Here is a 17,261-nt window from a genome sequence, read left to right as displayed (position 1 = left end):
GTGAAGGAATCTCCCTTCTAGTGAAGGAGTCACTCCCCTGCTTAAGCAGGCACCTTCTGCAAAGAGAACCGGCTGTGTGGATCCCCTCTCCTGATGAGCTGCATGGATCCAGCATCACGGGTCATACACAGAAGTGGTCGTGACATCACTGACGTTCTACTGTCCAACTTTGGTGGAGGTAAGAGCTTGCCTCCCCACGCAAGACATTACCCCCATGCACCATGTGTTTTGCAGTTGCCCAGGCTTGTCGGCATCCTTCCACAAAGTTTTTAATGAATCTTGCAGCTGCAGCTCCCAGCACTCTATCTTGTAATGCACAGCTTTGTGGCTCTCCGGCGGCATGGGAGCCTTTGTCATTGTGCTGCTTCGGCCTCCTTTGCACCTTCTTTGTCCCTGTGCTGTGGGACTCCCGTGCGTCCTGCCTGGTCTTCTGTGGGCTCTCTGATTTGCTGAAAGCCCCCTTTGACTCCCCCTCGTGGGTAGAGTCCACCTCGTCCTTCCTGGTTCCAAGCAGCACCATTTTCCACTAACCGCAAGCTTTGTGTGTGCCAAGGCTTGTTGGCGGACGCCAGCTATGCAAACCAGACTGCAATCCTTCACCCGGCGTGGGACATTACTTGCACCAACCAGGCTCCCGACTCCATCTTCTTGAGTGCAATTTTGACTGTTCTTCTTCAGTGGTGGTTCTTCTTTTGCACCTCCATCCGAGTTTGCAGAGGCTACTGTTCTCCCTGGACTCTTCTGTGCTTCTTGGACTTGGTCCCCTTCTTCCACAGGTCCTCGATTCCAGGAATCCACTGTTGGTGTCTTGCAGTCTCTTCTGGTTCTTGCATTATCTTCTTTTTAGTTTCTGTGTGTTTGGGAAAGTTACTTTGATTTACTCCTGCTTTCCTGGGCACTGGGGTGGGTTCTAGTGCTTATCTTTAGGATTTTCTGTACTCCCAGTGACCTTCTACACACTATAATTGCCTAGGTGGGAAACAGACATTTGCATTCCCCTTTCTTAGTATATGGTTTGTGTTCCCCCAAGCCCACTTCTAACTATTGTGATTTTCACTAATTGCACTATTTTCTTACTGTTTTACCCCTGTTTTTGCATACTAGTGTATATAATATGTATATTACTTACCTCCTAAGGGAGTATGGTCTTTATGGTATTTTTGGTATTTGTGTCACCAACATAAAGTACCTTTATTTTTGTAACACTGAGTATTTTCTTTCATGTGTGGGAGTACTGTGTGACTACAGTGGTATTGCATAAGCTTTGCATGTCTCCTAGGTAAGCTTTGACTGCTCAGCTTCAGCTACCTCTAGAGAACCAGGCCAGCCTCCTACTGTCCATACAAACAGACCAAGCTATATGTCCTTTGTTGTGACATTTGGCAACAAATTAAAGGATCCACCATCAAACGCCCACCGCAGATATCCCTCCTGATTTCCAACAGACCATTACAATGTATGTACCTGGACCATTGTGGTCCCTTACAACCTGATGGTGCATACAAATAATACATTTTAGTCGCTGTTAATTCCCATTCTAGATTCCTGTGTATATGGCCACATTGGTCGACTGATACTCAGACTGTTATTAAAGATTTGAAAGTCTTTATCAGCACATAAGCATTTGCGGCATTCCACTCGGACCAGGGTTCTGCATTTGCCCCTAGGTCATTCAGGGACACCATGGAGATAATGGGTGTTGAGCTCTGTTACTCCTCACCATATCATCCTGAGGGAAATATTGTTGTGGAGAAGAGGAACCGAGACTTAAAGCAGTCCTTAGTAGTGAGAGTATTAGGTTCAGGCATAGTTGGCTTCATCACCTAGATGGGGTTCGGAGAGAAATAATCTACCCAGAAGTTCCTTTGGAGGTCGAACCCCCTGTGAGGTCCTATTTAAGATACCTATGTATGTCCCAGATCTCGATGGCCATGGCACAGTGGCGGCAGACAAACCAACTGACATAAATGAATGCGTCGATGTTTTACAGGAGCTACAACAATTCTGTGATGAGAATCCATCTGCTTGTGCCTCCACATTGGGAATAAGGGATTTGCCAACAACATCTGCAGGCTGGATTCTTAAAGTCGGGATGTGGTTCATGAAAAGATTGCTGTGAAAAAGGAGTATGCCCATCCTACAGAGCACCGGTTCCAGTCCTGGGAATATTTGGTACCAGAACTGTCATACCACCACTGCTGCCTGGCTCCAAAGAGAACAGATTTATTTCAATTGATAATATCAAATTGCATCATGTGGCGATCCTGCACCTTAGGCCAAGAGGTCCTTTGGGTAGTACCCACTCCCCTTTCATTACCTGACAGGATATACCTTTACAAGCAGTAAATAATGCTTCTGCAAGTACCAATGTAACAACTGCCTCCCGAGCATTGGGAGGGTGGAGAATAAGCTTCAGTTGATTCCCTTTACCACTTCATCGACAAGAAAAGTCTGAAATGTGGAACTTTATTATTCCAGCTCAACATAGATGGATGACATCATCTACTATGAACCACCACAATAAATGCATCCATCCATCAGCTCTGCACCAGCTCCTGTGCTTGCAGAGACTGCTTCTGTTTATTTCATTGACATTTATGACTTTTCTTCTGACTAATCTTTTGACACAATACCTACCTTCCCATAGGGTCCGAAGAGGCTTGTCCCGTGTGAACATTTCATCAGTTCTGATTCCAGATGCGATAGTTTAGGATAAAGTACCATTAGATATATATGGTCCTAATGAGGTCATTCAAATTCCATATGTGCTTAAAATTTCAACGAGTGATGTTATTATAGCTGGTATTTTTTCTGATGATCGGGATGTTGAAACAGTTGATTTCATGCTTTCTGGGCTTGAATATTGTACTGTATTTGAAAGTGAAGATGTGGATATGAACACAGCGAATTATGGGGAAATGTTCTGTATCACCATTATGGACATTTCTTTCTGCACCGAGCTAGCACTCCATGATTGGTCTATATTCACACACAATATGAACATAGTTTAACTGCTCGTGTGGGGAGTTCCAAACCACAAGTAGACAAATATGAGTATTTTACTGGGCATGACACTAGAAATGATGAGTTATGTTATTTCAAATTACTGCCTCAAGAGTGAGGAAAATATTGCTAACCGACACAAAATGTATCTATTCAGATCACTTTGTTTCCCAGCCTGTTTTTGAAGAATATGAGTTGAAGGGTGTATGGGGAACAAAAGATTGGCAGATACAGGGTAGGGAAGCTTTGTTTAGAGCATACCTTATTCCTCTACAAATTATATTTTTAAATGAAACCGTCCAACAAACATCCTGTGTAGGGTCAGCAAAAGTAAAAGAACTAAATGCACCCAGTATTCCAACACCAGCTAAATTTCACGATTGGCAAACATTTTTTAATGTCACTGTAGAACAATTGACTGCTTGGTTCAGAATGGTACCTTTAATTCCTCATTTTCAAGTCCTGGCAGCCGGATATTGTGGCCAATTGGCACAAATGGGTGCCAGGCACTTTTTGTTAATTCCTCACGGGATTTAAGAGCAAACGGGTCAGACCTTCGCTATGTATTGGCTCAATATTCAGCTATCGTTACTACATACAGTGTGGATAAACTGTGCCAGCAATGGTTACGTTCTTCCACCTTAGCAGAACACCTTAGTCTCCTTTCAGAGAAAGTCGCTTTACAAGATATCTTGTTAGGGCCCAGGAGGCCACACTCAAAATGTTTTCTGTATGCCATATATAACGAGATGTGGAAGCTTTCCAAGATGGAAGCTGTAGCATGTTTAAGGCATATTGATAAGGAAAACATGGAAAAGGCTTTTGCTGTTGTTGATAATGGTGGCAACATGCCTTGGAAGCTTGTTAATGGTACTCATTTGTTTGCTCTTTTAATTTATCTAAACAACGACAGATAATGGCTAAAACAGACGCTAGTTACATCATGCTTAACATTGAGAAGCTGGAAAAGTTGCCTTCTACTGTAGCAGAAATTCCCTTGCCAGTATGGTTAATACATGAAGTAATAAATCTGCCCATTTCCACATTTCATTTCATGAAATGCTTAAAGCATTTTGCAGTAGGCAGGTTTGAGTGGGTAGGAGACAGTCACATACACAAAGTGTGGGAGTTGCCTTTTGATTACAAGTGTCTGAACAGAAAAACACTGTTAGTAATTCTAAGATGTGTAAGCAGGTGTCCTTGCACAGCCCTTGCAACACAGGGGTTGCAAATTCGGCATGCTATCTGAAAGGTACTCCCACCTCTTTAATTATATGATTTCAGTTACTCAAATGATAAATTGTTGCAGCCATGTTTTATTCCCCCAGACAAGAGATAAAAGTGGCAGACTTGTGCCCCTGCATTGCTATTTCTAATGTAAATTTTGACAAGGTGAGCAGACAAAAGGTGCTACTGTTCCAAAAACATGTGGTTCTGAGCCAAGGAGACCTATGATTTCCAGATACAGTCCCTATTAAATACCAACTTCCCCAGACATTTTGGAGAATTGGTGACCAGAATTTGCAATGCATCAAATACTGTAGGGACTGTGCACTTTTTGAAGGCTGTTGATTTCTGATTAGCACATTCCAGACCGTGTTTGGGGTCATATTTTCAGCGATACATTTACTCTTTTGGAGTGTCTTTGGTGGATTTCCTATAACTTTGACAAGAATTGGTGGAGTTCTGCTGCTGCTATTTATGATATGCAGGGGCTGTCCTATCTTAGCAAAGTGGAGTAATGGAGCTACCACAAACCAAGCTGTGTCATGATTGCATGAGGAAGTATTTCAGAGCTTACTTGCTTGAGGAGCTAGATTGGTCATTGTCATTCTGGCCATTCCTGACCTGTGTGCAGCCGGTTTTCCATTGCACTTGGTGCCTCTTTGAATGTGCACCTAAAGTGTGTCTTGCCATGCATCATGTGTCTCCTGTGGACAAGGATCTGTTAATGTTCTCAATGAGGGTTCATTCACAGAAATGCCCCTTGAGACTGAGTTTGATCCGCAAGGCATCCTATGAGCAACCGCTTGGGGATCCACTTGCTCCAGCGACATCTGGCACAATGGACGGTGCTTCTTTCATAGTTCACTCTGCACCTGTGGCTTCTGCACACTTCTGCTTCATGGATCCGTCTGCCAATACATTGATCAATCTGTCACTTCCAAAGTGGACTCATTTTTGGTCTCAATCTCCCTTGATTACATTGGAGATTTTCTGCAAGACCATAATTACTGTTAAAATGTGACCATTGGCTTTTTCAAAGTGTAAAATGTGATACCAAATTTTGTTTAAATTCAGCCTGCCTGTTGGTTTGCTTTGCTTGTTGACTTTGACATTTTATCTCTTATGTATGATTTTATATGTTTTTTAGGTTTTTAGTTAGAGCATTTTTAAGCTTTGGACTTTGCACCCTTGTTTTGGCAATAGGTGAGGGTGGTGTGGGTCCATTTTAACTCCTTGACTGGGCAGAGTATGTGGCTTAGCTTAGGCTTGTGGCTTGTGCCCTCTCATGCAAATAATATGCTTTGTTTTCATTTATTCAATTTTATTCATTTTAGCACAGCTTGTTTTAGTAGTGGTGTTTTATTTTCAGAATCACTTGGAATTCTGCATGAGCGTCATTATCAGTGTTATGCATGCCATATATTTATTGTGTTCTTTGCCCTGGGTTGACAAAAACAGAATGAGAAGTACACAGGATAATATTTTGGTATTGGCACCAAAAGACTGCACAAACAGTCTAACAATTAGGTACATACTAGCATCACACTTATTTCGCAAGAACAAAACATGTCCTTTATGTAAACACCTTGAAGGGAAAAGGGCATTAGAGGGAGTTCCAGCCAGGGTTTTAAATCTACACTGCACGTCAGTTTGCAGCCAGCCTCAGCCTTTTGCGTCTCTATGAAGCCTGATCTGGAGACTGGAGGCCTGATCTTGTACTAAGGTAGCAGGGGTGGGGTGTGCTTCTCATGGACACTGCACAGACAGATTTGGCTTACACTGCCATGCTCTCGCTAGAGACTAGAGAGTAGGTATTTATGTAGGAATCGTATATATTAATGTTTATTGCAATATGTTGAGTTTGTTCATCTTTACAAATCTGATATTCACAGTTCTGATTTTGTTATTCCTCATTATCCTAATCATTGCAGCTCATACATATTATCAAAGATTGCAGTCTTTTCAATACATTTATTGAAAACAATCCTGCATCTTCTTTTCCTGCCTTTGTGTGGATAAGAGACTTGTATTTGGAGAGAAAGTGTAAGGCTTGTTCATCACGATTTCACTGAGGGGTCTTCAGAGTTCCATGTATTAGGCTGCCACAAATCACCTTTACCATTTGAGTTTGAATGAGGTGCTGCTAGAGAGCTGGGAGGGTTGGGCCGACAGGTGCCAACTGGAGTGGGAGTGATTCAGTCGCTTACAAGCAGAGCTGCTGCCGCCCCAAATCCAGCAGTCCTGTTGAAATACAAGAGTCCTTACAACAACAGTTTTGGATAATATTTCCTTGTTAGCATTATAAGCTTCATGTCATGTGTGACATGACATGAAGCTTATAATGATTTATGCAATAAAATATTGATTTCCTCAAAAAAGTGAAAAACCTCTGCATTTTGCATTGCATCTTCAGATTGTAATGAAATATTACAGAGCTGTGTAAACACATCTCCATGTAAAGGGATTTAGGCACCCTGGAGAGCTGAATTAAATATTTGTGTTGTGAGCAGTCATGCAGACACATGTTACATCTGTGCCGAAATCCGTCCTGAGAGCAGTGCCAAACCCTTCCAGACTTCACACGTTCAGAGGGAGAAGGTGCCCTCCATGCACTGCTCAATAGCGAGTTGTTGGGCACCATTTGCATGCCATGGCTGGGCGTTCTCACCTTCTAACACAACAATGGGGGAAGAGAGTTGTTTAAAGGGAACAAAAAGATCCCGGCTCACTTCATATAACACAAGACGTCAGTGTACCCAAAGGAATGTGTGGCTATTCAGACGTTTTGAAAAATAATAGGAAAAGGGTTTCTCCTAGCCACCTCTAGAATTATTTATTTAAAAGTACTGATGCCCTCACTCACTTCCAGTGGCATGCTTCATCGTCAGATGGCTGCTTGCTACTACCAATAACTCAGGTATGTAGATGCTTCCTATGGGAGGTCTTAGTAGAAAGGAGAGTGTTTTTCTTTGTTAAATGGAGAACTAGCCTCGCTTAGACTGCACTGTTTGATTTTAGATGGCCTTGCATAAAAGCAGTTGACTGATTGCTGCTTTCATGACCAGCACGATTCATTATATCTAGTACTCTGCTACGTAATTATGCTTGATGATTCCAAACATGTTCTATATCTGTTTAAAAGTATGCTAGCTTCAATTGCATTCTTATAACCCTTTATGACCCATGTACATATCCAGTGTATTGTAATTCAAAATAACATCTGACCCATGTAGTATAGAAAACAATCTTTTATTTTGCTGCCAAAAACTGGAGAAACAAATATCCACACTCACAGAGTAATAATTTATAGTTCTGCTTCATGTAAGTTGAATCATTACCTCTTAGAGAGAGACACGAAGAATACAAATACATAACAGGATTTAGGTAGATGAAGTCTTTAATTGAAGGCCTCTTTACATTGTTCAAAATAGTTATGCACGTTTTGTGCCATGCAGTCCGTCAGTAGGCTGACATGCTTCTGCCCCATCCAAGCCCTATCCACATCTGCTATGCATCTTCTCGTCAGACAGCCAATAACATAAAACTAACGTGTATCAGGGAGAGATGAAAGAACTCAAAAGAGTGATGATGTTCTGCTTTTCACATAGAGTGGCAGTGACCTGTCAGGGAAATAAACTAGCAAAACCTTCATCCTAGTAAGCAATGCTTACTACACAATGCACATATTTGTACTGATTTTATGCAGCACCGAGCAATGGCTTAAGACCCATGTTAATTTTGTTATCAATAATGCCTCATACATATTAACATATTTGTTGTGCCCCGTAACTGCACGCACCCACCCAGTGCCATTGTCAACATACCTGTCAGGAGAGATGCATTAGTCTTATCATATGGCTAAATATGGAAAGGCCACCTAATGTCATAAAACTCTGAAGCAGAGTTGTGATTTGAATAGTCAGTTTGCTTGTTACTAAAAGTAATATAAATCACAGAGATGCAGCATGCCAGTCCTATTTTTGTCTCTTACCATGTTGCCCGATCACAGTTAACCTCGCTCTCTGGGTCAGTCAGTTGCAGGAGACACTTAACCCCTATCTTGTATACTGTTCTATGCTGTGTGGCACTGTGGCTAGTGGAAGGAGTTGCCCTTCGATCGAGCAATCAAAAAACATAGGACTCAACAGACCTTCTCAGTGTCCAGTCCTTGTCACACATATTATGTATGTTTGTGCATTCAGCCTTGACGAAGTCTCAGGAAAACCCAATTGGTAGGGGGATGCAAAGTTATAAATTCAGCTGACTAGCAACTTTGCACGACTTTTTCATTTTAATTCTGCAATATTTGAAAGTACACGGATAGCGACTTTTTTTTAAATGACAATAGTGCCCTATTAGGGAAGAAGAAAACAGTTCCTTCCGCTGAGGTGTGCAGAAGATGGGCTGAAATACTCGTCGGCCTTCCTCTTTTCATCCTCGGAGTCCTAAACCCCAGAAAGGCTCCACATGAGTCTCTCGAGCACCCAGTTTACTTTTTTTTCCATGTGCAAAGCTCTCAGTGCCATCCTGTGACCCTGCCCGCAATTTCCACTTATGTTCTGACTTCCTACTGCACTTTCACTTGGTGAATGTAAGCACAGATGGAGCCTACCACCCAATGATCCCCTCTCTTGCAAGGGCAGCCTCGTTCCTTTCACTGTCTCCGGTCCTTTAACCTGATGATAGTTTTGCCTGCCCCTCACTTTTGGCTTGGTACCAATAAAGCCCCTTATGAAAGATCAGTCTATCCCTTCCATCTGATGCCTTCTGCTCCACATCACAAATGTTCTTCTTCTTGCAGGTTGAATGGCCAATGCCTTGCTCACCGCCTTCTGCCATTTCAACCACTTCCCCATCATACTGTCTTCCATTCTGCCAATTCACGTCTGATGATATCACTGTGACCATCAGGGATCTTCAATTCCTCTCTATCCCCTCATGCATCACATTCCAAGCACTTTGCAATTTCTATTCAACACTGTTGTGCCAACTTCCAAAACCTCGCTCCTGACCGCCCACAGGCTCTCGCTGGGGGTGGTATTTGTGTGATCCCATCTGCTGGTAGTAGGCTTCCACTAACATGCAGTGGTGTAGGGGGATATTCTGTAAATCTCCTAGTCCCCACTTGTGTTCCACCACGGCTACAGACGTACCTTGGACAAACATACACTACCCTCTCAACCTGGGACAGTGATGATGTTCCTGCTCACATTTCTCGGTTTACATACTCCTGCATTCCCTAACGGAAACTATTTGTTCCAGGATGCTGTTTCTGAGCTTTTCCATGCAACATATTGCTCTTTTATAGTGCGTAGTGTGAAAAGAGTCACTCCTATGTAGCTGTGTGAGTTCTGGTTGTGGGTTGGCCAGATTTGAGAGCTGTGGAGATCAGGCTGAACACAGTGTGAATTTTTCACAGTTCATATCAGTGGGTCATAAATGGGTTAGGAACACATGCTTATAAAATCATTGGACTCTATGCAAAGAGCATAGAGCAATGGTCAGGTGTGACAATTGTAAATGTGATGATACAGGAAAGTGTGTGATTAGGTACGCAGCTGTCAAAATATTGACAGGGTGAAAGGTAAAGAAAATGTAGTTTGTACAGGTGAGTGGGTGCATTGTCTGTGGGGTGATTGGAGAACAGAAGGAGATGCAAGGAAGTATGTGCAGGAGAGAGTAAAAAGAGGGTGCTGAAGAGAAAAGCGATGACATGTCAGATATGGAATTTGAGTGTTTCAGACAGGTATATGTATAAAAAAGCATATATTTCTAACAGAGTTTGCAGATCAGAGTGGTGTGAAGAGGTGCGTGTCTTATTTACGTCATCATAAAAATAGTGATGATTCTTTTTTATCATTATTTCACTTACGATTAGACCTTTTCTATTGTCTGAAGATGTTAAGCCACAGGGGCTGAGGCAGGTGATGGAAAGAATCTAAAGTTAGAAACCCTAATATTGACCTAACTTTACTGTTGGAGGATGCAGGATCTACAAGAAATAATAGCATTTCAATTCATCTTCTTAACATGACAAATAATTCCTTGGAAACCGCCGGGGATGGGGAGGAAACCTTTTTATCTGTGAATGAGGAATCAATGCCCCAGGGTTCATAATGCATTGAATGTATTGTGAATGAAGCAGTATTTGCTTGTAGGTCCTTGTACACAATGTTTTGCATAACAACTGTGAGGTTTCATAGACTGTAGAAAGTGTCTCAGTTCTGTAACAAACAAAAATATTCCAAAAGAAGAATGTATATGCATTCACAAAACCATTCTTTGCATAAAAAGTTATCAGTGCACTATAAGAATAGCCCATGTTTAAAGATAGTTGCCTTTTTAGGTCGAGCGCAAGTGATTTCCGACGTGTTGTTATCTATCTGTGGGCATTTAACCACGCCCATCTCATGCCCATCACTTTCACTCATTCATGGGCTTGCCTTTCAAAAATCCCTTGATGTCATTGGTAAATGCTTTACATTTGTGCCGACTTGGAGCCGATTTGTTACTGCCTTGCAGACTGACCCTGTTACATGGATATCTGCACGGTTGCCAATATACTTCAGCGTGGGCGAACTACTATTTCTTTTGTCTCTCCCCTTCATGCTCCATGGCAGCCATAGCACTCACAGCTCGAACAACGACAACAGCATTAACTGCAAGGCAGTCATGAGCACTGGCCACATTGTTCACACAGTTACCTAATCAGAGTCATTTTTTGGGCTCTCCCCTTGGGCTCCATAGCTTTCCCAAAAACTGTATTATTGATAAATGCTTTACTAAAAAACACAGAAATCTGCAACTGGCTCTCCTGGCACAGCAGGAGAGCCGATACTAAATATTCACTGCACTCTGGAAAATTCAACCCATAATGCTTTGCAAGCATTCTTTTTCAAACATTTTTGCCCATAAATCAGCCTGTGGTGGCCATGGGACAATGGGACCACCACCAAAATGTTCAGCATGATGCACTCTTTCTGGGTATATCATATGTTGTTCCCCACACTGGATAAGCGGAGACCCCAAAACAATAACCCCCTTCCACCATTTAGCACCTTTTTAAACTTTCTTATGCCTGGATTTTTTGTTTTACACCTGGGAGTAGCTTGTATTTTAAGGGCGAGTATTGCAGTAGGCCTAAAAATGTATGTGGTACTATGTCCTCTAGAGGTTAAATATACGGTTGTGCTGTGTTACTTTCTGTCATTCTTTTTTCATGTGGTTATTTCCTCTAGAGACTGACTATATGATTACATGACCATGGGCCTGATTACAACTTTGGAGGAGGTGTTAACCCGTCCCAAAAGTGACGGTAAAGTGACAGATATACCACCATCCGCATTACGAGTCCATTATATCCTATGGAACTCGTAATACGGCTGGTGGTATATCCGTCACATTTGGGACGGATTAACACCTCCTCCAAAGTTGTAATCAGGCCCCATGTGTCTTACAGATGCTATTTTTATTGTGGTGTCCTCTAGGGGGTGTTCTGAGCATTACAGTCAGCATACTACAATATTTGCAGCACTTGGTCATCTCATAATGCTTTGTAGGACATTCTTTTGCAAAACAGTTTGCACATAACTCAGTCTGTGTTGGTCCTATGACAGTGGCACCACCTTCAAAATGTTCACCACAACCTGCTCTTTCTGCCTAGATCTTCTCTGGGTCCCCACACTAGGTTAGCTGGGACCCCAACTCCCTCCCACCATTCAGTGTCTTTTTAACCTTTCTTATGGCTGGAGCTTTTATTTTACAGTTGAGAGTAGTTTGTGTTTTAAGGGTATTATTTGTAATATGGTTACAGTAGACCTGCTAGCCCTGCAAATGTGCAATGTACTATGCCTACTAAGAGCTAAATATATGGTTATGCTGTATTATTTGTAATCATTTTGTTTTCATGTGGTTATGCTCTCTAGGGGCAAATCATATAGATACATGACAATGTTACTTGTAAATGCTATTTTCATTGTGGTGTTCTCTAGGGGTTGTTCTGAGCATTACGGTCTAATGCCAAAAGTTTATTTCTGATGAAGGTTTTTTAATTGGGTTCATATGATAATTATATATGTTTTATTAATCTCTCCTTATTGCAATGGTGACCATGAATCAGGCCAACTTAACATCCTTATTGCACTATGACTGTTTGAACACTCTTAATACGTTTGGGTGTCCCTTCTAGTTTATTTCTTTCATTACTCCTCCGTGGCTGTCTTGCGTCTTGTGTCTTTTTTGGGGCAATTGTGTTAGCCAGCCAGCAACTCTGATGTTGGGTGATGAAAGTGGTATTCTATTGAAATTAGCATGGCAGATTTAAATTAAGATGCTAAATGGCAACTTTTTTTTGGGCTGCAGAGAGAGGAAGAAGGCAAATGGAAGTGCTTTAGTTATATGCAGGGCGACTGGAATTGTGTGGAAAGAAAAGACCAAAATATGAGGCAGGGCTGACCAATTTATGTGGCAAGTTAAGTCCAGGCATGAATTTACAAAGACAATAGCTCTAACTCAAGGAAATGCGAGACCCATTGCATTGCAAATGACTATTTATTTTCTAACTTTGGAAGTCACTCCACCTTCTGATTGGACACTTTTTTGACAACATAACTAATTTATTGATCCGTATTTAAATATATGATAAAATGGCCAATCTTCTCCCTATAGAAAGATTGTGAAGTAGTTTGAATTGAATGCTTGGGTATCTTGAAAATGAGAAGTTTGTTGCCAGCCTCTCTAGAATTTTTTTTATTTGTCATTTGAGCCATATGATGCTAGTCATTGTAAATTGTGCTCATGTAAACAGAAAGAAGTTTGTGGAACAGATTCTCAAAGGCATTTTGGCCTATTTAAAGTAGTATTCCTGTATTACGATGTTACTTACTCTTAACGTGTCTTTCTGAATTGGCACTAAAGCATTTAATAGTGGAATGAAATGGGAATATTCAGGGGCTATTCAACTAATTTTTAGCATAAACAGGAAGGACTGTGTTTTCTTTTCACTTTTACTAATAAGGGAGATGGACATTTCAGGGCTGATTCAGAAAGGCATGTATTATTATGTATCATTCAAGAAAACAATCAAGCTTGTAATCTAAAATAAATACATAGATCCAAGATTAACTAAAAACACAAATTCTACCTTGAGTTATGGTAATGAGCAGTGGAAGAGAGCCACATTTAATGTATGGTAGAAACAAATTATGGTCTGATATTATGTCTGGGAAAAGACTATGAGCCAGATTTACAAGAAAATGGCACAGTGCGGTGCTGCGCCAAAATCAGCAGCACTGTGCTGCGCCAGTTTTGAAACGCAGGGCGGTGCCGTATTCACAAGAATACAGCACAGCCCTGTGTTTACCCCAATGCTGGTGATAGATTAAGTTACCTGCACCAACAAAGGCATCCTTGCAGCATAGTGCAAGGGTGTCTGCATTGAGGGGAGTGATTGTTTATGTGCAGGAAGGAAATCCTCAACGGTGATTTAGCACTGCTATGTATGCTGCAGAATGCAGCACACAAAAAAGTACCAAAGTGCCATTTTTGGAGTGTCGCAAAAAGTGACTCAGGCGGCGATAGGGGCTTGCAAATCTGGCCCTATGAGTCAATCAGGGTATGTGGTATAAAGTAATACAAAATATTGCATATGCTGACGAAGGTATGGCCGCCACATACTTTATTTGCACAGTAAAATTCTAATGTTTACCTAGTTGTGGAGTTGCACTGCTCTTCTCCTTCAGAAATGTTGAACCATTCAATGTTACTAGTTTGAAAATGTCAATGTGCCCTTTTTCTGTTGTGCAAAACACAAGTATTGTGGTTTGGGAATTCACACCGGTTAGCTTCCTTTTAATTTATTCACCCAAGGGCAAGTTTCCTGCTTTACGTTCATTTTTTCTTTCTTTTTTTTAAATTTGTGTTTTTAGACTGCAAAGCTTTTTGTAGAGCGTGGACTAACAAAGTCATCAAGTTCAAATAACTGCTCGGGAATAGATCTATGGAGAGGGAGAAGATGCTGCTCTGGTGGACTGCAGTTGCCTCCTTTGCACCAAAGGCAGATGGAAAGAGTACGAACGCCAGAAGACGACAGTATGCTGAGACCTACAAGTCTGATGCTGGCCGTGCCACCAAGAATTGCTATCACTCCAACAAGACAGGCCTGGTAAGCACTATCTATAAACTACATTAGAACGTTAGAATTGTGTCTAATTGGGAATTACACGAAACAAGCAGAAGTAACTACCTGAGTAAAAGCATGATCCAATCCAACAATGAAAGAACTGATTCATAAACAGTAAGCCTTAAATTTATATTACTGCAATGACACTACATGATCAGTTGTCTAGGGAAGTTATTACATTCGATGCAAGAAACACTAAGTCGTTGTTTTGTTTTACGCAAATTCGACGCAAAACGAACTCCATATTTATACTTTGGCGTTAGACGCATCTAGCGCCAAAGTTCATGGAGTTTGCGTCATTTTTTAGCGTGGACACCTTCCTTGCGTTAATGATATGCAAGGTAGGCGTTCCCGTCTAAAAAAGGACTCTGAGGCATGTGCGCCGTATTTATACTCCTGGGCAAAACTGACGCCCGGGAGTGGGCGGGTCAAAAAAAATTACATCCAGCCGCTTTTGCGTCATTTTTTAGCGCCTGGTCAGGGCAGGCGTTAAGGGACCTGTGGGCTCGGAAGGAGCCCAGAGGTGCCCTCCCATGCCCCCAGGGACACCCCCTGCCACCCTTGCCCACCCCAGGAGGACGCCCAAGGATGGAGGGACCCACCCCTGGGACATTAAGGTAAGTGCTGGTAAGTATTTTTTTTTTTTTTTGTGGCATAGGGGGTCCTGATTTGTGCCCCCCCTACATGCCACTATGCCCAATGACCATGCCCAGGGGACAAAAGTCCCCTGGGCATGGCCATTGGGCAAGGGGGCATGACTCCTGTCTTTGCTAAGACAGGAGTCATTTCAATGGGGGTTGGGAGTAAAAAAAAATGGCGCAAATCGGGTTGAGGCGAAAAGTTTGCCTCAGCCTGACTTGCCCCATTTTTTGGCGCCCAAGCTCCATTTTCCCCTACGCCGGCGCTGCCTGGTGTAAGTAATTTTTTTTCACGCACACCAGGCAGCTCCGCCGGCTAACGCCGGCTAACGTCATTGAATAAATACGGCGCCCGCATGGCGCTTCAGAATGGCATTAGCCGGCGTTAACTTTTTTGACGCACAACTGCGTTGGCGCAGTTGTGCGTCGAAAAGTATAAATATGGCCCTAAGATTTCTATCTGAGGTTTTGTGTACATTGATTTTGGTGCAATATATAATAACTTACCTAAAGACTTGTCTTTAAATACAGGCTTTAATTAATCATTTTTGAAGGACTTTGTTGAACAGAATATACTTGAATGAAAATTGCTGGAATTTACTGGGGTAGGGATGTACAGATTAAATATTTTGCCCTAGAAAATAAATGGGTAGGGACCGGGGAGATTGATGGTCCAGTGTACAACCTCCCAATAGAACCGTTAAAGCAAAAAAGTACACTGTTCCACAAAAAGTAGCCTAGTAGAATACCAGGAGCGACCCAAAAGAATTTTTTTCAGGAGCAAGAACCCTCAAGCATCACACTGGATGGCTGGCTTCATCATTGGGAAAGCTCCTCGCCAGGCTGGTACTGCAATACCTGGCGGGCTCCCCTAAAAGGGGGTGCTCTTAACCAAAATGCTCGGATAGTAGCAAAATGCAAAGGATAAATAAATGATTGTACACTGGACCATCAATCTCCCCGGTCCCTACCCATTTATTTTCTTATTCATGTACAGTAGCTTTACTGCGGGACCTTCGAACGTCAGAATTCAATAGAATTTTTGACTCTTGTTCCTTTTTTTGAACTTTAATTGGATCCAGAAACATCCTATTATGGAAGACTTTCAGTGTCTGAGTTTCGATGATGACATGGTATCAGCCATATTACAGACACCTTCCATCCTTGGTAACGATGACTCCTCTCCATCTGGCAGTCTCAAGGAAGATTGGAACAAACTTTCCAGCTTGAAACGTGAACTGATTAAGACAGTTATGCATGGGACCATCATGACTGAATATTTACGTGCAAATATAGCACCGAATGGCTTGTTAGTGTCCAATATACCAAGGATTTTTCTACACGATTTAGCTTTCAGGAAGGATTGGGCACAAATCGCTTGGAAGTGTACCAGAGACTGGTTGGTATTAATAATCAACACTTCCAAGCGTATTGCAGATTCCATTACTATACAGATCAGTGCTATTGAAAATACTTTAAAAACTACAGTTACATTGACAGCTTTTAAAAGCCGCCTTACGGAAATCAATGCAGAATTAAATGAGACAAAAGAGTTTTTAACTCAGCAGAAGATCACTAAACTGCAAAAGGACATAGTCAAGTTCAGTAGGGAGAAGGTTTACCCTTATATCAAAGAAGACTATGACATTGATACTCAATCACGTTCTTCTGATGAATCTACTGGTTCGTTCAAAAAACCACGCCAATACAGCAGGGGGTCATCATCTGATGGATGGAGTTCCGATGAGAACTCGCAACCCTTTTATAACTATTCTCCGTACCCCATGAATCAGGCTACACCTTGGCAACCTCCCTATCCGTTCTTCCAGCCGCGTCCTTATATGCCATTCACGCCTTTTTTAGGCCGTGGCCAGGGCAGGGGCAGAGGCAGAAGAAGAGGAAGAGGCAGAATTGTTCAGTGGTCCAAGGAAGAACCACAAATGGTGACCAGGAGTCACACAAAGAACCCGACACCAAGAACCTAGTGGTTAACCTGTCTCAGAGAAATCTTACAGTTGACGAGATTAGTGTTCTCAATAGGGGCTTAGGCTTTGTCCCTACTCCAAATGAAGATTCCTTCCGCCTCCACATTGAACTAGCCCAACTTTTTCGAAAGATCCGTCTCCATGTGTTCTTCAAAGATAAACCAGTTGAACCAGCAGGTGACACCGGCCTCAAAAAACCCTCCACTTTTTTACCACCTACTATGTCAA

The 17,261-nt window shown here is 42.1% G+C and overlaps 1 protein-coding gene across 1 annotated transcript in view; it reads left to right on the top strand.

Moving 5' to 3' along the window:
* Positions 1–17,261, top strand: part of PDE4B (phosphodiesterase 4B) — a 1,531,620-nt gene that overhangs the window by 600,379 nt on the left and 913,980 nt on the right. The window contains exon 3 of the mRNA XM_069232487.1: positions 14,157–14,392. Coding sequence (XP_069088588.1) covers positions 14,157–14,392 — 236 coding nt within the window. The remainder of the gene's footprint in view (positions 1–14,156; positions 14,393–17,261) is intronic.

Source organism: Pleurodeles waltl, chromosome 4_2 (genome assembly GCF_031143425.1).
Source record: "Pleurodeles waltl isolate 20211129_DDA chromosome 4_2, aPleWal1.hap1.20221129, whole genome shotgun sequence".
NCBI classification, from domain to species: Eukaryota; Metazoa; Chordata; class Amphibia; order Caudata; family Salamandridae; genus Pleurodeles; species Pleurodeles waltl.
This window is presented reverse-complemented; position numbering and strand designations above follow the sequence as displayed.